The sequence below is a fragment of the Pagrus major genome, chromosome 3 (assembly GCF_040436345.1).
Source record: "Pagrus major chromosome 3, Pma_NU_1.0".
Classification (NCBI taxonomy): domain Eukaryota; kingdom Metazoa; phylum Chordata; class Actinopteri; order Spariformes; family Sparidae; genus Pagrus; species Pagrus major.
In genome coordinates, this window is record NC_133217.1 from 13,146,134 (window position 1) to 13,171,160 (window position 25,027).

The 25,027-nt window shown below is 43.3% G+C and overlaps 1 protein-coding gene across 1 annotated transcript in view; it reads left to right on the forward strand.

Annotated features, from left to right (window-relative positions):
- The window catches only part of adgrb2 (adhesion G protein-coupled receptor B2), a 147,135-nt gene that overhangs the window by 116,225 nt on the left and 5,883 nt on the right, over positions 1-25,027 (forward strand). The window contains exons 25-32 of the mRNA XM_073463201.1: positions 852-923; positions 3,180-3,272; positions 7,561-7,600; positions 8,017-8,031; positions 9,862-10,034; positions 10,401-11,120; positions 13,764-13,799; positions 16,788-16,901. Coding sequence (XP_073319302.1) covers positions 852-923; positions 3,180-3,272; positions 7,561-7,600; positions 8,017-8,031; positions 9,862-10,034; positions 10,401-11,120; positions 13,764-13,799; positions 16,788-16,901 — 1,263 coding nt within the window. The remainder of the gene's footprint in view (positions 1-851; positions 924-3,179; positions 3,273-7,560; positions 7,601-8,016; positions 8,032-9,861; positions 10,035-10,400; positions 11,121-13,763; positions 13,800-16,787; positions 16,902-25,027) is intronic.

A 25,027-nucleotide genomic window follows, 5' to 3' on the forward strand; every position in this document is an offset into this window, starting at 1 on the left:
CCTTAAAGACAGTCGAAGCGTGCCGCAGGATTTCTTTTATTATAATTAGAATTTTACTGACCATTTTTACCCAAGAAAACAAGGAAACTTTCATATGAACTGCATTTTTATTGTACCTTTTCAAATTTGTCAAAACAAAAAAGGCCTATAAACACCAAAATCATCATATCAAGCTAAATGCTCATATTTACAATTATACCACAGCTAAGAATGGTGATTACAGCTCGCAGTCACTGGTTGTCATGGTAGCGTAACATGCTCTCTGGCTCTTGAGTTTTTCAAGGTGCACAGAAGTCAGAAATAGCGACTGTCGGAGCAGTGACGGAAAGATATGACACTGTAAACAGAGCTCAAAGAGATGTTGACACATCTCAGCCCTCGACACAGTTTTAGACAACTGAACCTTCCGGCCAAAAGAACTAGAATCAGCGTGTACGATGTCAGAAGCCGTAAGCTTACAGCTTTTTTTTTCGTGGCAAGGAGAGGTTAGCTGTGCCACACCAAACCGCCTCTGATGCTGGGAAAAACTGTCAAATGGTGCTAAGTAAGCTCCATAAAGATCTTAAGAGGATCTTGAGATGAACTTGCATATTTTAGAAAGAGGTAGGCTGAATGAAAAAACAGAATGAATCCACTCATGCATGTGTGCATATTTCTGTCCTTTGTTTGAGTTCAATATTCCTCAAATCTCCACAGCAACATTAAAGAGCTGACTCCTCTTTTTGATTGATAAATTTACTGGCATGTGTGTCTACAGGGGTGTGTTGCGTATACGAAGGGGTGCCTTTAATTCAAAAAGGTTTGGGAACCTGTGCAATAACTAACAGACAAATGTTTCCTGTCTCCTCCAGGTCCTCTTTGCCGTCTTCGACTCCGTCCAAGGTTTTGTCATCATCACCGTCCACTGCGCGATGCGCCGAGAGGTGAGTCGAGCTCTCTCCTCCTGCTAAGCAGCCCTGCGGACACTTTGAGTAGATACATTTCTAATTCAGCACCACACGGTGACCTCAGCGACAATCACTCCCTGCGACAGGTGGGATTCATGTTCGCAAATGTCACGTTAGTTTCCGGGTCAGTTGGAAGTCACGGCAGAACACAAGCGGATCAGACATGAGGAGGATTAGCATGGTATTTATGTTCTATGTTGCAGCGCTGCTTCTTCATAATGCAGTATGATAGTGCGGTATTGTCCGTCTGATCCAAGGCTGCTTTAAGGAGCTTACTAAGATTCTGTGTGGAATTAGATGATAAGTCCCTAACTAATACCCCCTAGTGCCTATTTGCCACAGGCTTTGCTGTGCCCCCCAGGGATGCTGAATTTAAACTCATTGTGCACACACACGTATTCATGCCCTTGAGACAGACGTTTACACGCACGCCGACACACACACTCAATTTGGTGTCAGCCAGCTCTCAATTAATGGATATACAATGTCATCAGTTTTCCATGACTGTAAATGTCTCCACACACAGCTTTGCCTATATCCAACAGATCATTATGATATTGAATGAACTGCATAGTGTAAGTGAATTTTTAAATGCTTGAAATGCTGAGCTGTATTAAATCAAAATCACAAAAGCTGCAGGGATCAGGGTACAGTAAATCCAGGAATTATTTATTTTAAATGTATGAAAATCCCCCGCGAGTATAAATCCCTCGTAGCTGCAGAACAATAGGTGGAGGGGAGTGCCACACCAAAAGGAGGGGGGAGGGAGGGAGGAGAGCAACAATGAAAAAGCATTACAGTGCAAAACAAGAGAGAAGGCAGTACAAAGTGTGATATTAAGTGCAGACACAGAACATACCAGCGAGCCTAGCCCTGTGTAGCGCTCACAGATTGAGCCCGCAGCTCGCGCCGTGCGGCAGAGAATGAAAGGACGGCAGCAGCGCGGGCGACCTGCTGAGATCAGTCGCGCTGAGAACATGTGCGACGTTAGAGGTGGTGTGATTAGGAGGCTGCAGGAGAGGAAAGCAAGGAAGGGAGAGGCGCGAGGGAAAGGTGTATTGTGAGAAAAACTTTGTTAAGCGAGTAGAGAGGGAGGAAGAGAAAAAAATGCATGCAGAGATCAGTGTGTGGGGGGGGGAGGGAATCATGATTCAAGAGCGAAGCAGGGGATGATAGTAGGGGAGGAGGAAGTAGAGAGGAAGGTGGAGAAGGAGGTATGGACCCATAGAGGGGCTCTTCACTTTGAAGTCAGAACGAGCTGCATTGGGTGCCAATACACGCACACACACACACACACACACACACACACACACACACACACACACACACACACACACACACTAACAGAGAATGTGGAACAAATGCCACTGAGGATGAGAATGGACAGGAAGAGAAGAGATGGACGGAAGGAAACAATGGAGGCAATTCCCTAACCCATGCAGTATTAATCAGACATGGATGCTACTCAAATTCACTCCATTTGTAGCAGCACTCACACACACACACTCACACACACAGATAAGACCACCCAGCGAGAGTGAAGACGCTCCCGTTCGCTCCTGCACCGCTTCTTACACAAGCACTCTTGTATCCACCCATGAGATTCTTATGGGATTTGACAGCAGCAACATTGAGAAATGATGTTGCTCCTCAGCCAGTAACCAGGCTATCCATAATACAGAGCCTTATGGGGGGGAAAGAATCTCGGAGTCGACTGTGAAACATAATACACGGGGATCCATTTAATTTGAGCCGTGTTACAAGCACCAGTTCTTTGACAGCGAGCTCATGGTGTGTTTGCTTAGTATGTGGGAGGATAAAGAAAAACAGTATGACACTGGAGGAGGCCCAGGGGTTAGAGCATCTATATGTCGCCGCTGTTGGTTTTAATTAGGCTCAAATAGGCCACTTTGAAGAACTGCTGTGCGTTTTCAGTACCACTCCACTGACTGTTACATAAGCCACAAGCCGAGCCACTTTCTGAAGAATATGGCTGTTTCCGTTTGCCATTTTCATGTAATTTAGTATTCACTGAACATCTGTCATTGCAGTGATAAAGATGAAGAATATAAAATGTCTGAGGAGTGAGTTCCCCATGCTCCAACATTTGCCGAACTAACGCAAGTAAAAAGTTCCTCCACTAACTTCTTTCCTCTGCATCTTCCCTTCGCCGTTCCTCCTCCCCCCTTCCCACTTTCCCTCCTCTACCCGTCCCCTATTCCCCGTCTTCAGGTGCAGGATGCGGTGCGCTGTCGGATGGGGGGATGTAAAGACGACAGCGAAAACTCACCAGACTCCTGCAAGAATGGACAGGTGCAGATCATGGTGAATAGCATTCCATTTCATCCCACATTGCGACATTAACCAGACTTCAACTCTCAGCAATAGTGAGAAGCATGATTGCCATTATTGAAGTGCTCAACCTTCCCTTAACCATTTTTTTCCTGGACAATAACTCATTGTTCTTGCATCAGGCATTTTCATATTTTATTTCCCATTAAATGTTTGACTCCCAGCCTTCAGACTACCTTCCTATACTGACATAAAAGGCTGACAACAAATTTTTGAAATCCTGCTGAAGCTAACATCAATGCACTTTTGACATTGTCCTTGTCAGTACTTATTTAAGCCAAAATGATGTATGTTGCCCATAGCATTGCATGTATAACCAAAACAGACAATTCAGCACTTTTATTTACTTTTGACCCAAACTTCTTCATCTTTATTTGAAGAGCGCAGAGCTCCCGTAAAGGTTATTGTATGTGTTCCAAATGTGGCTAATAGTGTGATAAATCATACGGACTTGAACTGCCTTGCCAATGTCAGCACGGTCACACTGCTACTACGAGAGCACGAGCGACTCTCGCAGCGCCGTTCTCTTTATTTCTCCCTCAGACCTGTTTGCGGTAACGATTATGGGCTCCTGAACGCCCCTCTGAGGTTATCATGATTAAACTTCGGAGCCATCATTCTGCTCAGGGAACCCATAATGACACATTCTGTGTCTCTCTTTTCATAACCGAGAGGACCATTCACAGTCTAACTGTGCTTCTTAAATTTTTGTTTAAATGTATTGTTATCATACACACAGCTGGCAGTCGGGCTGGTTGCTATGCCAACTATTGCTTTATTAAATATGACAGCTGGTGAACCTTGAAGTTTCCTCCAGTTTTTCAGACTAAATGTGCATGACTTTGAAGAGATCTTCTCAGACAGCACATATGCGTGGAGAGCTGCTGTATGGAAAAACAAATACCCTTGAGAACATGATTGTGATGGATAATTTGGTGAAGCAGCCACCAGTTATATCAGCATCATAATTACAGTGACTTCATCCTCTCTGATGTGCTTGCACATTCCTCTTATCACACAGGAAGTCTCAGTAGATTGTTAGAGACGTCATAAAGATGTAGACCTTCTTAAAAAAAAAGAAAATACTTTATTTCCCTCCCTCTTTATTTATTTCCAGTACAACTTTTTGTTTTCCATTACTCTTTTATACCATCAGAAGTGTCCAAGCATGAGCCAATGTGGGCAGCAGCCTGGCTCTCTGCATTATGGCACGTCCCCGTGCCTGACGGGCGGCCACCCGCAGACGTTCCCACGGACGTGCCACCAGGCATGCCAGCAGGGCCATTACCACAGTCTGCCTCGCAGCAACCACAACCACGGGCTAGAGCACAGCCACGCCCTCAGCCACGCGCATGAGCATAACCCCATCCTCAACAACGCTCATAACCATAACCACGTCCACAACCACATCGGCAGCCAACCAGTATGTCACCTGTAGACAAGACACAGCCAGTAGTCACTGACTATTGTCAGGTCCGTAGATGGAGAAAGGTGCAATGTGTAAAACATACTGTACCTTTGTAACAAATATTACAGGAGTGGTTTGACAATTTGAGAGATACACTTATTTGCTTGGTTGCCAAGAGATTGATACCACTCTCATATATGTACACTAAATGTGAAGCTACAGCCAGCAGCTTGTTAGCTTAGCCTAGCTTAAAGACTAAGAACAGCTCTTATGCTCTGTAATTAACATGTTATTCAAGAGTCAAGATTTAGTTGTCATTATGCAGTACAAAGCTGTGTATATCTTGTTTGCTTGTTTGTTTAATGTGTGCAAAAAACAAAGTTTGACTGTGTCACATTGTTGTTATACAGAGGGTAATGTGGACTATTTCTTAGCCAGGTCACTACTCTCTGCAATAGCCCCGTCAGAATAAATGCTGACAATGTGCGTTTCTGCAAACCACCGATATGATGAAACTTTACATTGCTTTATGTTGCAACTTTACGTGTCTTTATGTTCAATTTTGTGTTGTGACAACGCTGTTCTTATGGTCTGGTCACATTGAGGCACAAAAACCACTTGGTTAGGGTTAGGAAATAATCATGTTTTGTCTTAAAATTCCTGCTTTGGTCGCCTCAAAGACGGTCGGAAATTGTCCTGAAGTCTCCTTAAATATATCCAGTGGTTTCATGCTTACAAATGTTGAAATGCAGTCTTGAACTGTGGTCACTGGCTTGGCAGTCTCGTCGCCTTGCTTAACTCCACCACCAGGTCATAAACGTGTAATCTGAACGCGATATGATATTGTTGTTGATTGGAGAAATGTCATTAGGGTATGTATGACACATATCAGTGTTTTGCAGAAACATAAAATGTCAGCATTTAATTCTGTCAAGTGGTCTTCATAATCCCCCTGTAAAACCACAATATGTGATTTATTCGCTTTGGGTTTTGTGTGGATTAAACAAAAATATATGCTCACGGAGGTTAGAGGTGCACTGGACAGAGCCAGGCTAGCTGTTTTCCCCTGTTTATAGTCTTCATGCTAAGCTAAGCCAAGCTAACCCTCTGCTGGTGGTAGCTCCTTATTTACCATACAACCATGAGAGCTGTATCAATCTTCTCATCTAAGAAACCAAATAAACATATTCCTCAAACTGTCAAATCAGTATTTCAACCAAAATGAATCATCATCAAATTCTGTTTTGATTACATGTTGCACCTTTTTGATATAAGTAGGAAAAGCTGTGATTTATGAATACTAACTAGTACTTTTACTGTAGCAAGGTAGGCAAAAAAAATAAATGTTTATTTATGACTTTGGGCATTTTTTGATTGATTGAGATGTATTTATTTTCCAGCAGTAACATCACCCAGAATGCTGCAGGATGTTTCCTCAGGAATAGGACTGTGCTGCCGTGATGTTTTTTTTCTTTCCCCAACAGTTGACGTTGATGACTCACTGTACTTAACCTGTGAGGCTGTTGCAGAGAAAGTGTGTTATAGTTAAAATAAAGATGATTTGTTTTTCTCCATATCGACTGAGGAGAGAGAGACACAGAGAGAGAGATTTCTTTCATATCAGCATGCGTCCATTAAGTAGAGACCCATTTATGGTGCTGCGGGTGATTTGCGTACTAAGAGCTTTCCTGCTCCTCTGAGACCTTTACACATTCTCTCCTTGTCTCTTTCAGTTTATCATACCCCCCTCCTTCCTCTTCTTTTTTGCCTGTGTGGCGTGCCCAAACTGTCTAAAATCTGTAGTTTATTATCCAAACAAAGGCTTTTGTAAGTGAATCCCACCGAGGACAGGAGGAGGCTCGATCGTGGGAGAAGGGAGGACCACGACTGCATAGCAATGAGCTTCACTTTCACGAAAGTTTAGGAAACTTGAGTGGTGGCCATTTTGGAAACACTATTCCTCATTCAACCTAACGCCGTTTGGGTCTCTGAGTGTTTTCTTTACCGCAGGGAGTCGTGCCACCCTGCACTCCTCAAGTGAAATCTGGATCAAAGCGAATAAAAATACAACATTTGTCCTTCCCAAAATACCCTTTCTACATAAAATCTGAATAGCAGGTGCAGGCTAAAGTGGATGTTTGTGTTTTGGTCGCTAGTGTGAAAAGCATTTGTATTCCTACATTATACATTTTTTCAGTCTTGTCAGTGTTTCCGTCTCAGCGAGAGGATGGTAAAGTTTTGCTTCAACTGGCGCAGCGGATAATAGTTTTGCTTCTGTGTAAATTTCTGTCCCGGTTTCCACTCACACGACAGCTGAGGTGACTGATGAGGCACACATTAGCATTACATACCTGGCAAAACTCCACAATGTTCTCCTCGTCTCTTTCAAAGACTGTATTTGGATGTGCTGCTGTGAGCCGATACACATCATGAACAAAGTAGTAGCAGTGCATGCCATCACACAGACTTCTCTCTATTTTCTCTGTTCAGAATCAGAAAACAGGTTTTATTTCCAAGTAGGTTTTCACATACAAGGAATTTGCTCATTTGTTTCGTTTTGTTGGTTTTGGTTTGAAAAGGCTTTGGACAAATTCACCATAAAGAAATGAAACTGAATATTTCTGGTATGACTTGAGGCTTCATTTTTTGTTTTTGTTCATAGAGGGCTTTACTAATCGACTAGGCTGTAGATCATATCCTTCTCTATAGACTCAAATTAGCACGAGAGTCATTGAATACAGCATAACCATTGGAGATCCAGTCACTCATCAGGACTTTACAGATGTGGCAACTGTAGTGACTTGTACGCACTCACTGTCTTTCTTCTCTTCCCGCCCTGCCTCCCTCTCTCAGACGGATTTTGAGAAGGATGTGGACTTGGCATGTCAAACAGGTGAGCGCTCCCTTCCACCTGATTTCTCTTCCTCTTTCTCCCTTTGTCTCCTCCTTTGTCCAACACAGGATTAGTTTTGCAGAGAGGCAGCGGAGAGCTGTAGCATTCTCAGCTCCCCCGCCGTGCATATCGATGAAACGACGGGAGATGATGTGCCACATCCCGACGCAGTTGTGCACAAATTATTATGCCTTATCAATCACACTGCCCAATAAGTGTTCAGCGAGCATATGTTTTGATGAGACTGTGTTTAATTGTGCATGATAATAACACTCCTCAATGTGTTCAGACCTGTTTCACTCGCTGGTGACAATGGTCTTGTGCGTGTCTGGATGTGTTGCAGATGTACCACAATCTGTTTTGTGTTGTGCTCTGAAATATATTAACACAGTCACTTTCCCCCTCCACCCTTGCAGAGAGAGGACACCCATGTAAGTTTTGCACCCAACTGACCTTCTTAACACTGCCTGGTCGATCCCTAAACTTAAATAATTCCTACAGATGAATCCGGGTTGTAGGTGGAAGTAAACGAGCCGCAATTACTGCAGTGGCACCTAAAGTGTAATGTACATAAAGGATTTCACAACAAAATGTATACTTTCCAGTGAAATTAAGTCCAGTTTTGCCTCTTATAATATGTTACAAGTGTTCTTGGAAATTAAAAGCCTAAAGCAAAAACTCTTGCTTTTATAAATCTCCATTTAATATTTAGTTTTCCATCACAACTTGAGGGCCCAGGGATCGCTTAAGACCAAGCCATCCGCCTACACAGGCCGATGATGAGCCCGCCACCCACCCATATCTCTTGCTAACTAGTACTCTCTTAAGTTTTCTGGCCAAAATTCCACTTGTACAGTATCCAGTGTATCCAAGTTTTTCATGAAATAATTAATATCCTCTGACTGATATACAAAAAAATCATGAAGTTTGATGATTCAAATTCAAAGCTGGCAAATAACTCCTCCTGGGTTATCCCACACAGCACTTTGACATTCACACTACAGAAGACGGATGGGAGCAGTTTGTTAGTTTTTTTTTTCCCCCAAAGGCTGTGTAATAATTAATTTCAAACTTGTGCTTTGAGACTGAATAACTTCTCACAGACTACCTTCATCTACTCAAAGTGGTGATTGCCGACAGTGACTAATCCAATCATCTCTAATTCCGCTGGCAGTGTAAATGTGCCACTACAGTAATGGCGGTATTGCTTGAGAGCACCGGATTCGTCTTTAGATCATTCTCTGGGACTTCACTGTTGGTTGCAGATGTGAAGGGATCAGATTGGGCAGACATCCCAAAATATGTCCAGTCCTGTCACATCACTTTGCACCAACAGGACGGTGAAGCAGAGAAAATGCTAGATTCTGTTCTCAGCCTCAGTCCTTTCTAATCTGCTCAGAATCAGCAGGATCCAGCCCCAGTTTTTGATCAAACGTGAAGCTTGACATTTTCTCACATTCAATGCAGTTAACATGAAACTACATGCTTTGGTTTAGATTTTGGGGCCACAGAGTAAATGGTCTTTCCTCTGATGATGACAGAATGATGAGCATGATATCTAGCATGCACTTCCAGATGGTTTGAGTTGTGTTTGATTGTGATGATAGATTGATGTCAGCTGTGATTAAACATCATCTCTCATCAGCATGTCGTAGTCAGTTTTGGAGTAGCTATTCTAGAAATGTCTAGTACTAGTTTTTCCCTCAACAACATGCATGAAAGCTAACCCAAAGCCACTGTAAGTAGTTTTATGTTCTCTTTTATTTATGGCATCATGAAATAAAATAAGCTGGGGAGCAAGCTATCGCACAGGAGGGAATTTGGGTCCATTTCATTTGGAGCACGCAGCATTTTGCACTGTGGCTCTTTCTCCAAGCTAATAAAAACCCTGTCTCACCGGCAAATCTTGAGATGGAGCGAGACTTAAGGTCACAGTGTCAGAGACAAAACAAAACATCATACTGTAAACCATATAAGTGCAAGATGAAAAGTGAAACTTTTCTTTGGAGATGAATGCTGCAAGCAAACTTCCAACACTATTTCATTTATGTTTTAGGGTTTTTTTTTTGCCTGCCTCTCTCTTCTTTTTGTGATAAACTATATAAATTAATTTCCATTCAATATCCATTCCTCTTTCTCCCTCCAAATGTTCCTCTACCTCTTCTTCTTTTTCTTGTTCACCAACTACCCCAACTCCTGCCCATCTTCCACTCTCTTGCTGTCTCCACTGCTTCCTTTTTTCTCCCCGCACCTCCTTCCAGTCATATTCAAGGAAGTAAACACCTGTAACCCGGCCACCATAACTGGGACCCTATCCCGCATCTCCCTGGATGACGAGGATGATCCCAAGCTTGCAGCCCATCAGGAAGGAGGAGTTGGGGTCAACTTCAGCTCCCTCCCCGGGAACATCCCACCACCCAACCTCATCGTACAGGTACGGGCTTGAAGTTTACTGAGAGATTGGATGACTACCAACTTCTCTGACCATAAACTGAAGAAAAAGAACCAGATAGAACTAAACGCAATACACATTAATTGCCCTTAAAGCCACGAGTAGGAATTGAAAATGTATAGCATAAAAATTCTGCAATCACATAAAAATTATACGCAAAGTGGCTGTAAAGTTTGAAAACTAGTTAAATCGGATGGCGAAAAAGTCCATCTTACAAAGCTTAGCAGCCTCGTGGACAATGGCAAATTATTTCCAGCCACAGGATCTGAGTGAAGATTATCTAAAATAAGATTATCTTGTTTCAAGGGAATACTGGTATAACTGAAACATTCCAATATTTTTCACAAGGTTCCACCCCTCGGCGGCCTCAATGAGCTGAGCGAGACGCCCCTGAAGAAGGAGGTGAATGTGGACCAGCAGAGGCAGCAGGGGCAGCAACGCAGCGGCGCTCCAATCTACCTGTGCACTGAGAGTGGCCTGGGATGGGCTCGACCACCCACTTCCTCCAACACCTCCCAGGACGGAAGTGCCGGAAGCGGGGGAAGTGGAGGAGGAGGGGGAGGAGGTAGTAGTGGAGGTGGGGAGGGAGACTACATGGTCTTACCTCGTAGGACGGTCAGTCTCAAACCTCCAGTGCCCTCCTCCCAAGGAGGAGGCCTGGGACTAGGGGGCGAGGACAAGCCTCTCAACATCGCGGTGGATGATCCCCCATTCCCCCCGCCTCCCTCTCCCCTGACCCTCCACCCGGCTGAGAGCGAGGCCTACCCGGCGGATTTTGTGCCGTCCAGTGTGGGCGACATGAACATCACCATGAACCTCAACCGCTCCTATGGGACGATCAAAACCATGCCCCACGGGCACAGCCACATGATGGCTCAGGGTGGTCTTGTACACTCCCACGGAGGACACCTGCACGCCCATGGGCATTCGCTCCAGCTGAAGCCAGGCCAGAGGCCGTCGGTCAGACAGATTCTGACCGGGGGAACCACAGTGGAGAGAACCAGGACCCTGCCACGCAACCTTGGCAGCACCAATGCCAACACCAGCCTCTCAGCAGGATCCCTAGAGGTGGGTAAGAGGTCGAGGGATGAGGAATGAAAGAGGGGTTCCCAGTGGTGGATCCTCTCCACCTCTGCCCATCTTTCACTCAAGTACACACTTTTAACACTGGTTTAGAGTTGTTGATGTGCCAGTCATGTGGCTATAGAAATGAAGTTGTAGGGGTGGAGTGACAAAGCAAGGAGGAATAAGGAAAACTATTTGCAGAAAAAGTCTAGTTATTTAAGGTGACTGGATATGCAAGGAATTTAAACCGCTATTTTAAGCTTCACACCACAAGATTTTAGTTCCGATTTTCGAGCATCTGATGGAGATCGCATAGAAAAAGCCCCAGATCAGAGGCAAATTAATGCTCGCTCCCTTGTCATGTTTTAACTATTCAAAGACACGATCCAGGAGCTCGCCAACAGTTCGCAGACGGGTCAGGGAGCCAGGAACCGAGCTATAGCCTATGAGAGCAAACACTCCTCTCCTTTCTCCCTCTTTCCTCCTCTCCTCTGCTGTCATCTGCACCCAGTCTTTTCATGCATCTACATGTATGGAGAAGGGCACAACAGTAGGCTACACCAGAATAAGGAAACAGAAGTCAGTCTGTGTAGCTGATATCCATACAATTACACAAGCTTAGGCAATTTCTAACACATATTGTCTGTGATACACAGTCCCAATGAGGCCAGCACACAGTGGTGTGCCATAGAAGCTTGCTATAACAACTGCTATTATTTTCAGCTGAGTAGTATTTACTGCTGCTGACTGAGACAATGAGCGTTGAAATGAGTTACCCTACTAATGACAGACAGCTTTTTCTTTGTTAACTATGTGTGTGAGTGTGAGTGTGTGTAATGCGTGTGTGATACCCCCTCCTAACCGTACAAGGTGGCGTAGCAGATGGACTGAGACAGACAGGATCAGAGGAAATACCCCTGGTGAATGTCTTTCAGCCTACCATAATTCTACACATATTTACACACACACTGATCAACATACACACAAAAACAAGAACCAGATAACATGGATACATAAACACACACATGCATATACACGCACTTTGGATTTACCCCAATGGCATCTCACTGACTCACAAGGTTGATTAAAGAGATGGAAACGACACTTTCACCGAAAAGTGCAGATGCTTCATTTAGGGCTGAGGACGTTAAGGACGAGTCATTAAAACTCATAAAAAATCACTGTCAGAAGAGCTACGAGTGCACTCATGAATACCGACAAAAATAAAAAAATGAGCAGAGAAACCTGCAGGATATAATTTACGGCTATCATTTCACCCTGTTTGAATATGCTTGATTTGGAGATGGATATCAGCGCGTGCCTCTCAAGATTAAATCACAGCAGTGTTTTACTCCCCAATTCAAACATGGTGACGCTTAATGGAGGGATCACGAGAATGTACTCAGTGTTCATTTCGCTGTTGATTTTTAGTTAGAAGCTTGTAAATTCATACTCTAAATGATCTAATCGAGGTGTAAGAAAGGCTCCCAGGGTGTAATACGATAACATTGTACAGTAGAAAGCAATGGAGGGAGTATTGGAATGTAAATTATTATCTCTTTACAAGAAACTGTTGGCTGTAAAGGTCAGATTATCATAAGATTTACGACACTGAATACATGCAAACAAATGAGAAGCTAGCGTGAGACTGTGGTTGGCTATTGGACCATCATGCCATCGTAACAGGAGCAAAGTATTCCTTATGAATTTTGTATGAGTGAGTTAATGACTGCTTTATGTGCGTCCCCACCAAAACATGCAATATACTCTACATGTATATGCATGTTGCATGTCTGCCATGTTACAAAGCAAACTATCATGGAAATTCTCTGTTTAAGGTAAGGATTCCCTTATAGGAGGACGGTAATTAATTTGTCTTTCAGAGGGAGTGAAGTTCGCAAAGTGAATAGGACATCTCTCGCCTCTCTTTCTGTTTGCATTCCTTTACCTTTTAAAACCTTGGCTGCCATAGCATCAGATCAGCAACTCTGCCCTTTCAAGGAATGAATACAGCTTTTAACTAACTGTGGAGAGCAGCTCCTTCTCGCTGCCAAATGCAAATCTGGCAGACAGTGAGCGCCAGATAGGAAGTCGGAGATGGAATGTAATGCAACGCAATGTCAGGGCCAGATGAGTTGGAAATGTCTGCAGCTGTTAAATTGGCGGCTTGTGTGCCACTCGCACAGCTACAGCTACTGAGGCACTTAAGAAGAGAGTGGTGAGGTCCAAACAAGATTAGAGGATGAAAAGCATCTCTCATATGTTTGTTGCAGCTCTTTTTAATTGGAATGTCTCCAACAAATTCTCCAAAAATAGCAGAGAGGGTGATTTATGCCAGGGTTGTAATGAATGTATTTGAGAGTATGTGAGCCGAGAAATTATTATTTCATTCTAATTCTGGGCTGTTCCACTGCACTAATCTCATTACGTTGAAATAGACTGAATAATTTGCTTTTTGCCTTGACATTTGTAAGAATATCTGTATCATGTTGGGCAGCCAGTGCATTATTAGCCCTCCTCTTGTTACTGAACAATGGCGCCAAGAGATCCGCAGATACGTCTGAGATAGAGAGGTCTAAAGTTCTATAATGGTCGAGGGGTGGTCATTGATGCTTTCTTCTCTCCCCCTGCCCCCTCCTCTTCCAGAGGAAAAGAGTACGGTACTCTGAGCTGGACTTCGAGGTAAGATCTCGGACCTGTCACCCCCCTGTCATCAGCCTGTCTCTGCTTTCTTGTGCTTCTGCCAGGACTTGAGTAACGCATAGAGGAGCAAAAAGCATTGCTAAACCCCTCCCTTCGCACCTGTTTCTCCCTTGCATTTAGAACTATAAACTGTTTCAGACCTACCTTACACAATGTGCTGTTTCTCCAACAAAGGCCTTAAACCTTTCCCTACCTATTATCTGTCTTATGTAATTAATTTAAGTGTCAATTAATCATAGCATCACGGAAACCAAAATGTTCCACTGTCATGCACAAGCCAATCAAACGATGCTGTCATGTCACTGTGGGGGTCCTGGTTGAAGAAACAGCAAAGTAGAGTGCTTCTTGTGTCTGAATGAATAGAAGTAACTCAGTTCTGGGTCAAAACGTATGTCGTTGTAGTTGATTGGCTGGTTATATCTGTTGGAACGACATGGTTTGGCAGTGTGTGAGTATGTTTGTGTCAGAATGACCTGGGTGTCCTGTGAATCTCCAGTCTCTAGAGAGTATTTCTTTGCAATAAAATACAGTAGCTCCCTTTGCATTGCTGCTTATGGGTGAGAATTCTGTCTCATTTAGACTGTTGTAAAGACTGGACATTCACCCTCCACCATGGAGATATATCTTTCATCGAGGGTATGTGTGGTGACAAGCTACTAACAGTGACAATATGGCTGATTGTTTCAATTATCTGGCAAATTTACTGAAGAGTCATATGTGGCCAACTGCATGAATTCAGTTCAAGGAGTCTGGCTCTCCTGGAAATCAAGTCTTTTCTCATCGATTGACTTGTGAGAAAGTGCTTGACGTAGAAGAACCACTAAAATAGGGAAGTGTACACTTCCATGATTTAATGGAAGGTTAACCTATTTTTATCCAAGTTTTTGTTTTTGAGTTTGCCCTTCTTTTGAGAATGTCAAAAGTTAACTTTACATACAATAAATACTACAAAATGTATTATTCGAAGCAGTTTTAAACTTAAGAGTATGTCAGGGTAAATTATACTTTTTTAAAAAACTTAAAGGAGTACTCCATTGATTTAGTGTTGCACTTAAAGTTGGGAAACTTGCAAGAGACACATTTTAAAAAGGACACAGACCACGTGCCAGAACCAGCCCACAAGAAAAGAATGAACTGTGACATGCTATAGCGTGTTTGTGGCTCAGATCTGGCAACGGGAGTGGACTGCCCACGTGCCATCATCCCATGAGTTATGTTGGGCTGGATAAGGGTGTCTGGTACAATTTTGCTATATGGGTAGTCAGCCCATTGGTCAGTGGCCCACCTTGAAACCATGATGCTGTCGTGTAATTTCTGGAGCCGCCCCCCTCGTGTAATAGTATTAAGAGCGAGGAAAGTCCCTTTTGGGAGAAGGTTGGGCTGGTGGGCGGGTTAAGCACAAGACTTTCACACAGGAGTCCCGAGTTTGAGTCCCATGTGTAACCAAAAGTAAAAACTGACTTGTTTTTAACTAACATTAGATGAGTTATGTGAGTTACATGAGTAACGTAACTGAAATAACATGCTTATTTCAACTCAAACCAGTAGTTTTAGTGCCTAAACCTAATCAAACAGACTGTTCCTCAACTCCTCAAGCAAAACATTTGTCACAAGCTTTATTTTAGAAGTCTAACTGGACGTTGCATATTTATTATTGCTAACTTAACTTGTTAACTTGCAAAAGTGATGCTAGAGGGGTACCTGCAGCATCATAGTTTGAAACTTTGGGCCACTGAACAAAGCTACCGTATTTGACGAGTGGGGACTGAGAACATGTTGTTCATAGTGTGGGTCAAGCTCCCACAATGCTGGATCCTATATTTCCCATAAGGCAACTCAATAGTGTCTTTCATTAGAACCCCCCTGCCTCCTAAAGTCCCATTTCTTTTAAAAGACACACCTTAAGAACACAAGGTTTCTGTTATGCGTGTCCCTAACCCAACCTGATGACATCATCAGAGTTATTTTTTCAAACTTGGGGAATCTCATCCAAACATCATACTGCTCTTCTCGTAGTGGGTAGTACTCCTTGTGACAAGTAAACTGAACTTTAAGTGTTAAATCGTTGGAGTTCCCCTGTAAATGAGTGTTTTTTTCAATTTTGAAGGTTATGACCGTCACTTACAGGAGCTCATAGTTCATACAGATTTCACTGAACTTTAAAATAATATGACTCAGACAAGGATATGCCAAAAAGAAAACTAAATACATAGCAGCAAAAAAGACACAAACCAAGGAACTAGCAGCACTTTGTGAACCGAGCAGAAATGAGAGTGCCCACTCTGAAGTAATTGGTGCCATTGCTAAGCGCCAGTCCTGGCCGGTAAGTGTGCGGGTGTGAGTGCTGGCATCTTGCCCCTGTGTCACTTTCAACCTCGCAAGCTGCTTTGACGATTAGCTACTGCCGAGCAGCTCCAGCACTGCCCATTAGCACAGAGAGACAACAGCAGTGGCACTGACAAATGCAGTTTGCTGTCAGAAAATTAAAGACTCAGATGTAGCTGCCTTCAAGAAAGGCATATTCAGAACAGGGAAGGCAGTTTTTTGTCAATATCTTTTTGCTAGGGCATGGGTTAAATTTCAGTCCGTCTGTTCAACATTTAATGAGTTTGACAAAAATCCTGAGTTAAATGGCCAGCACAGGAAGCAGTCTGCAACAATGGCATTTCTGTCAGTCATTTTCACCAAATTTTCACTTAAAGGAAGTCCTGTGCAGCACTCCCAGTTGCCAAATTCAGAAAGACTAAAGGAAGTGGATGATGTATGAGCATGAGCCAGCAATCGATCGATCTGTCGGCGTCCCTCTCTAACCCCCCTTTCATGGCTGGTATCACTGCAGTCCCTCAGCCTTTTACCCATTCCCGTTCCCCTGCCTGCCCATATACTGGCCCCCCTTCCTTTTTGCTTTTTTTTTTTTTTGTTTCTCTTTGGTTCATTTTTGCTGTCCCTTCCTTTCTTCCCTTCCAGAAAGTGATGCACACTCGCAAAAGACATTCTGAGCTGTACCATGAGCTCAACCACTCGTCCAAGTTCCACACCATAGACAGGTATAGCAGGGACCCAGCAATGTCCACATTCAAGGTAAGACCATTGCCCAAAGGCGGGATGGGAACCCGCTCTACCCATGCATCTCCATCCCCTCCCGCACTTTGTCACAACCCTAAAACCCCACTCCCTTTAACACTGAGGAATTGACACTGGAAAGCAAACGCTGACCCCGGCACAAATTAAAAAGTGCACCATAGTGACATGACATTTATTTGTAAACGCAGCTTGCAGGTGATTATAGTCCAGTAAAATTCAAGTCATACACCAACAGTAGGTACTTTTGAAAGCGGTTATATTAATTGTGTCTTTTTTCCAGCCAAATTGCTGCCTTAGAAATGTGACAGCATTGTGTGCTCGAACAAGAGATCTTGAATGTAAGGTGAATAGTGTACGTTTTTTTTCATTTCCAATTGATTAAATCACTATTACTTACACATCCGTGGAGAATCAAACAATAACTACCTCATGAATAAAACTTTGGAAGCACATTTTATTCCAGCTTTTCTTCTGAAAATATCTTTTTATACCTGCTTTAATTGGCCTGAACGTAATTCACCTGTGGTTGGTGCCTTATTAAATACTTGTCAAAACAGCTGATCACATGAGCCATTAGCCAAGTGAATAATCAATCATAACTGGTTAATGAAATCCAAATTCCGCAGTTTAAGACATGTAAAACTATTCTCACTCTTGCCAAAATCACCTCACAATCACGTCTGCAGAAAAAAACAACACATGTGCCTCCACACACACAAGTGCTTTGTCTATGCCTGTGTCACACTGGTTAATCTGTCTTTTTAATTGGATTATCTGTCAATGTACTGTACAGTGTTTTTTTCATGTGTCTGTGTGGGTGGTGAGGTGGGCGTGTGTGTGTGTCAGCAGGGTGCTTGGTTGGGCACCTGTGAGCATGAGACTTCTTTGAATCATTAATACACCATTAGCAGCAGACGAAAGAGTCCCTGCTCGCTCTGTACTGACCTTCAGAGGGCCAGTTTCATTAAGATTTAAACGCGCGCGCACGTGCTCGCACGCCTCTCATCTGCTGCGCTTTAGTGCGTGGAGCCATGATGAGTTAGTCAACCTTGATAGGTGTACTTTCCCCTGGCATCGGCGGCATTCTGGTTCACATCTAATTTACACCGTCTGCAGAGGAACAGAAGCCAGCCTGACATCTCTCACATTCCCCGTGCCATGAAGCCACGCACATACTGTACACACACACTCGCGTGTACACACACACACGCAAATGCGCTGCCATTTCCCAATGCCAGACTGGCGGCCTTTTCCTTCACTCCTCATTTGCTCAACGTCTTGATCAAGATTTTCAGAAGCGCTGGCCAGCTCCCCATTCATTAATGCCGAGCAAATATTTTATGGAAGAGAAGAAAAATGGCAGGCTGCTTGCAGAGGAATGAGCCATATATTAGAAAGTCTGTGGTTCTTAACAGTTGCGCTGTAGAATGCTAATGTTCCTCAGAGGGGGCTCAGGTGAGCTTTGAGACTATGCCCAAATGTAACAGAAATGAAAGCCCGGCCACAAATAATAGATAGGCTGTATTTAAACTAATTAAGACAAATTGGAATGCATATTTCTCTATCTACAAATGAAATGTATTATTATTTATTTCCTCTGGGTTAGTGATGTCACTGAAGTTACAAAATGAAAAGGCAGCATAGATATGGCTTAATCATCCAAGTCCATTATGTTAAAAGTAAGTAGGCAGTTCACTTAACTGTGAATAATTACACAGATAATGCTATCAGTGTCAGGCCTTTGACAGGACCCAGCTTGAGTTCAGCTCTGCTGTTGTCAACATCTCACTTTGAGAGTCACCCCCAGACATGGACATGCTGACTATACAGTAATTATGGAGATGAGAGGGGATGTGTGTGTCTATGTGGGTGGGTGTGCATGTCCACACACTTGCATTATCAGAGTGCCTATGTGTGTGGCATGAGTGTGTATGTGTGCGCCTGTTTCTTTGTCTGTTTCGTGTTTGAGATGAGTGTGTTGCCTGTGTTTGAAGCACATAAACTGTGTTTAGGAGACAATTACTGCATGAGTAATGACATAATCGTTTTATAATAACTTTAATAACCTCCTTTCTAGGCCATATGACAAACACTGACAGTGATATTCATATATGCTACATGAGTGCTATAATTTAATAGCAAATATAATTGCATTTCGCCAGGATACGTCCTCACAGATGGATACCAAGAGTACTGTGAAAGTTGATTCTCAGCCTTAACTTCACATGGCCAATTTTGCAGGCCTCTCTCTCCTTTAAAGTGCCTAAACAGTGTTTTAACCCATACCCTAAACAACCTGTAACCCCCACTAACCAATACGGCCGGTGTTAACCCAACACAGGTCCCCCCTCCCCCACCGCCGAGGCACAACACCGAGCCGTTACTAGTGCGCAGATCGTCCCTCGTTTACAAAGAAAGTCAACGTAAGACATACTAAACCCCTCATAAACCTCGTGCAGTAGAGCCCCTCTAACTCACTCTAAGCCCAATGAGTTGATGCACTACATGCTACTGTATCTCAAAGTTTGCTGTATCTGTGTGTCTGTGCTGCAAAAATTGACTGTTGGCTAAACCTCCCTCTCAATCAGCGATTGTCTGATCATAGCTTAGCATCATAAGTAGGCACGGCAGGCCTGTCAAGATTTGGATTTCCCCACATGCTGAAGCTGTGGGCATGGGGGCTGTACTAAGAGAGAATCAGCATTCATGGGGTTGGTTTCTAGCCCATCCATAAGTGTCAGGAAGTGATTAAACAATGTGTCCATCTGCTCCAATGTAAGCTGCAATTGGGAGCATGTCTCACTAACTAGCTTACTACTACATAAAATAACTGAGCATTACTTAAGGGCAAAGGAGCATATCCTTAGTTTGTGTGGTTACAAGTTGTATTAAGTTGCCCTGTTCATCCACTGTGCAGCATTTTCCCACCGTGGAGGCTGGACCTGGATGCACCATCGGAGTTTAGGCTAACATTAGCAGTTCTGTACTGCTCTTTGTTGGGATGTGGGTTAACAGCCACCCCAGCTAACATAGCTTGAGATAGAGTTAAGTTTTCCGAACACATCCTCAAAGCAAACAGGGCTGAACAAAACAAGTCGCACATACTGTGCAGCACTATGACTAACTACTAGCTAACTTTTCGCAGGGGACATGCATCTTTAGCTTCAGTCTTTTCGACTGTTTCATGTCTGCAGGCAGCAAGTGGACGTTTTAGGGCCTTCTTTTCTGGCTTAATTAGATCATTTTGGATGGCAAAATCAACAGTTGCCAACTAAAAATGAGCAACATACTTATCTGCCTCTGTCCAAAATCAAAGACCAACTCTTTGAAAAACTACAAAGAATTTTGATTGTAAATCTTCCACCGTTATCATCGTAAACTGCATATGTGTCGACTGACAATTTAAAGCTTGACAGGAGCAACAATAATAACTAAGGGGCTGGGGTTTAGGGGACAGTCATTTCAGAGTACGGCTCTTATAGCATTACATGCTCGACTACATGTGACACTGAGGAGCCTGCTATTTCAAGACTGTAATTATTTGCAGCTACAGTCACACAGACAGTGTCAAACTATGAACTCACTCCATGTAGCTGCTCATCTACCACCTGTCAGCGCTGTCTCTTCGTGAAGTGACTGTATTTGATAAGCCTAAATATTAGATGGTCCCCTAGTGGTGTGGTGGTGTAATAGTTCATTGCATCACAGCTTGTAGACCTCTGTGATTTTGCATTCATACAATGAATGCTGATTACCTTTCCTCCATCAAGTCCTATACAAATCCACACAGAAATACACAATCTGGACTAACTGTAACCCGAGATGGATTTGTAAGGTGGTCTGATGCAGGACTGGATTTATCTCCCACGACAAAACAAAACATAGAAGGGCTTTTTTGTTGTTGTTGTGTTGCTGTTTTGGGTCGTGTTCTCATTTCTGTGGCACCATAGTGTGTGGTGTGACAATCCATAAAGTCATTGTGCCCATTTCAGTGCCTGAAATAAACCGTACAATCTAAACGCCATAACCAAGTGATAAATCAGTTCATAAAGAGAATGACCCACCCAAACCGATTTATAATCACCTCATAAACCATGATATCCTGCTCATAAACTAGCTCATTGGCACTAAAACGGGCCAAACACGATGCACTTTGTATGGGTGCTAGTCACAGATAGCACAAAGGATTATGGGGTCAGAGGAGACCTGATCCATTTTACGTCTCTGGAAAGGTAAGGTCTTTGTGTTGGCTGTGTTGAGGAGATGAGTGGATATCAGAAGCTGGCACACACACACAGACCTTCACACACACTACTTCACATCTTATCCAATTTTCTGTGTAAGAGCAGTGGGCTTAAAGTGGTCTTGGGCATTACATGTGCTTTTACAGATAGAATACACACACTTCAGTCACTTGATTTCTGCTTTTCTTTCCTTGTCTCTCTATACAACCTACTCACACTGTTGTTAACTTGTTGCTGTCCAGTAACTGGTGATTTCTATACTTACCACACTTACAGCCACTGGCTGTCAAGTGGTGACGCTCAATAGAAGTAATCGAAGGAGAAAAACCTGACTGGAAGGAAGGGGGAGGCAGACATTATATCACAAGACTCCCCATAATCACCTTGTCTGTCTTTTTCTATTTGGCCGTTATCTAAATATAAATGCACACATTGCCCTCTGTTACATATCCTGTAGTTATACATGACCTTTTAAATTCTGCTCTGCAAAATGGCTTACTGCTAAACTATGGCTAACAAAGGTCAGTTGCAGGCTGTGACACAGACATATAATTCATCCGCTGGTTTTGGACATCTGTCTGCATTCTTAATGCAGGAAGATACATAGCATTCCTTTAGCATTCCTAAAAGTGGCTTCAAGAGTCACAGTGGTCACTGCCAGTTTGCGTCGATTGATTGTTAGCTTTTATTTTCCTTTGTTGACATCACAACAGCAGCGACTGACCTTGAATGAAGTGTTTTGGTTAAATACACAGTCGTCTGCCCCCATAAGAGAATAATATCTGTTGCAGTTGTATTATAAACTCTGCTGAAGTGGACAGAAAGTGGGCTTCACATTAATGCTAATGATAAAAAACAAATTCAAATCTGTTTTAAGTACAGTGGATGCTCTGGCAGGGGCCATATGGCCAGCAGGCGGATTGAGTCCATTTTCATTGTGTCTCCCCTAATGGAGGCAGGGTACAAATGGAGTCAGTGGGGTTACTGAAAGACAGAGTGGATTGCAGTGTGTACATAACACAGTATGTATCAGCATTACTGCCTGCGCTAATGTTTAGATATAGAACGGCTTCTTGGCCTCCGTCACTGCGGAGTTAGTGTGTCGTTTTCTATCCTCTCCGCGGGGTTCAGGAGGTCGTAACACGCATTTGCATGCAGTGCCCGATGATGCAGTGTTGTGCCTCTCTTTTCTCGTGTGTGTGCGGGATGAACAGTGTGTGTGTGTGTGAGAGAGAGAGAGAGAGAGAGAGAGAAGAGAGAGAGAGTTCGCACTGCGTAATGGCCCGGCTGATGCATTTTTTAGCTCTCAAATGGGATATATTTCCATCCCGTCGTCTGCTGTGTTCTTGATGAAATGAAGCGTGCTTGGCTTCCCTCTCCAGATAGACAGTGAGGAGTTGTGCAGAACACAGTGGGATGGAGAGTAAGACAAAGGGAACAAGTGCTCTTACGTTGTTGTGATTTAGCTCACGCCAGATGAGAGCGGGGACAGCGGGCAAATTTTCGATAGTGAAAGATGTATTTTGCAATTCAGTCCAAGTGGCCGTGGGCGTGCATTTGAATTCTATGATGAAATCCTTTCATCTGTTAGGCTACATATGGGAATATATTGTAAGAAGGTTTTAGCCTGCCCCATTAAGGAGAGGTGAGACCTGGGGAGCTCTCTTTATGCGTCCACAGTTAACATTAGTGGCTGTTACTGATATCCCAGCTATTTTTTAGTCCACCAAAGGCAAATTTAGCTAAGGTAATATGAATGCTTTGAGGATGTCTCTTGTAAAATGAAGATGTATAATTCTAAATGACAAAAGACTCCATTTTTGTTGATTCAGTGGGGGGCAATTTGCCTGCACTTGCACACCCCCGCTGGTCTCGATAGTCAATTTGCTGGCATTAGGCTAAGGGGCTTCAATTTCACATTCCAGCAATAAACCAAGTCCTCCCCTCTTCTTCCTCTTCATATCTCATTCTCCCCTTCTATTCATCCTCATGGCTTGACATTTTCTCTCTCGCCGTCACCCTCGTTTTCCCATTTCTCCCTCTAAACTCAGCCCTCGGTGGCACGTTTGAGGCATTAATTGAATAATTAATTCCTCTCATTAGCTTGTTTTTAATTATTTCCTTGCCCCCTTCTCCGTGCTGAGTATAAACTCATCAGCTGTTTTCACCCTTCCACACAAATTGCCCATGAAAACCGAGGACTGGCGGAGTGTAGCTTTAGCACACTGGCTCTATCAGTGGCTCCTAATGAGGGGACAGTTAGCCCAGGCGGAACAAGCCTAACACTGGCTTCGTGCACCAACAGGCACAATACTAATTTAGCTCATTTAGTGTCCTTGGGCCAATTAAAGGGAGGTGAAAGGGGCCGAATCTCGAGCTGGAACTGTTTTTTTTTTGTTTTTTTTACTATAGGAGTACTGGCCTTGCATTGCGCTGCATTGCACCGGTGGTGGCGAACCAAGCCTGTGTGTCTGATTGCTCGTTTGTTCCCAATGTGTTGTACTAATAGAATTTATTTGCCCTACATTCTCCAGATTTGGCTCCTTTGAAGGGCCTTATTACTTGTGACACAGATTCCTTCCCAGCTAAGGGGTAAATGGTGCTAAAGAGTGTTATGCCCAGTTAGTCTATTTTTGTGCCCTCTAATAAATTATGCTGGTGCTGAATAGGCAGTCTGAATATAATGAGATAAACACACATAGAAACCTTGAAATACTGCAGTTCTGGTTCAATGACCCAAAGCCCACTGACAGCTATGACACAGCAGTCATGTTCTGGTATCCTCTCAGTCTGCTCTTGATGTTACTCTCATTTACATCATGTATAAATGTGATTTAAGTTGTGTTCATGTGAGCCTCAGTGTATGTCTTTTCTTTGCCTTACTGCCACATTTTATTGATTTCTGCTTTTTTGTTTTCCTGTTTTATGTCCTTTGTTGGCTGACTGGGCCTTGTGTTGCATGCTTGTTATCATGTCCCAGTTTGAATGTAGCCAGACAGTCAGCAGAACCATGGGCATCCAAGTCAACAAAGGTAAAGTTAACCCGCTTACCCACAACCACCTGTCCTCCCCCATCATCTCCCAAAGACAGCCTGCTACATTGCTCACCCACATCCAGACACGATTTCCATTCCACGGTCCAAATGAGGGGGACTGAGTGGCAGAGAGTGGGCCTCATCCACCAACACTGAGGCTCCTCAAGATGGCTTTCGATGTTTGTGCTGTAGCATCTTTTTCTAGTATGTGCCATCCCTACAAACTGTTTTCTTCGCTTAGTCATGCTTGCAGACTGCAGCATTTCTCTCTCAGAAAATCATGTAGTTTGCCTGAAACCTCTAGAGTTGAGTGATTAGACAAACGCTTTTAGATTGTTCATAGACACGGCGTCCTTGTGGCCATATTAGCTCCACTTGCCCCCGCTGTGCCGTGCAAAAACATAATGGAAACTACTTTACTGTACCTCCGAAGCCACTCTGTAGGTGAGTTGTTAAAATACTTGACTTTGTTTAGGTACATGATTATTGAGTTGAAACTTGTATTGCAAGGTCCGTTGCAAACAGTGTTTCTAGATGTTAATCATTGAATCATGATTGATGCTTTGAATGCTGATAAGTCAGAAATATAAAGGCAGTTACTGTGGTGAGAGAACGTGACCAGAGAAAAGGTTTGTCAGTCATACATTCAGCTTAGCACAGATAATGTTCATCCTATAACCCATGACATCATAGGCTTATAAGCAAATACCGCATATTTGGACATGATAGTCAAAAGCAACTAAAAGAGAAAAAGACACTATTGATAAATCTGTTTTGTCCATGCAAAAATCAAATTAATTACTTAATGAAAACTTGCAATACTGTTATATAGATGTACTCCTTT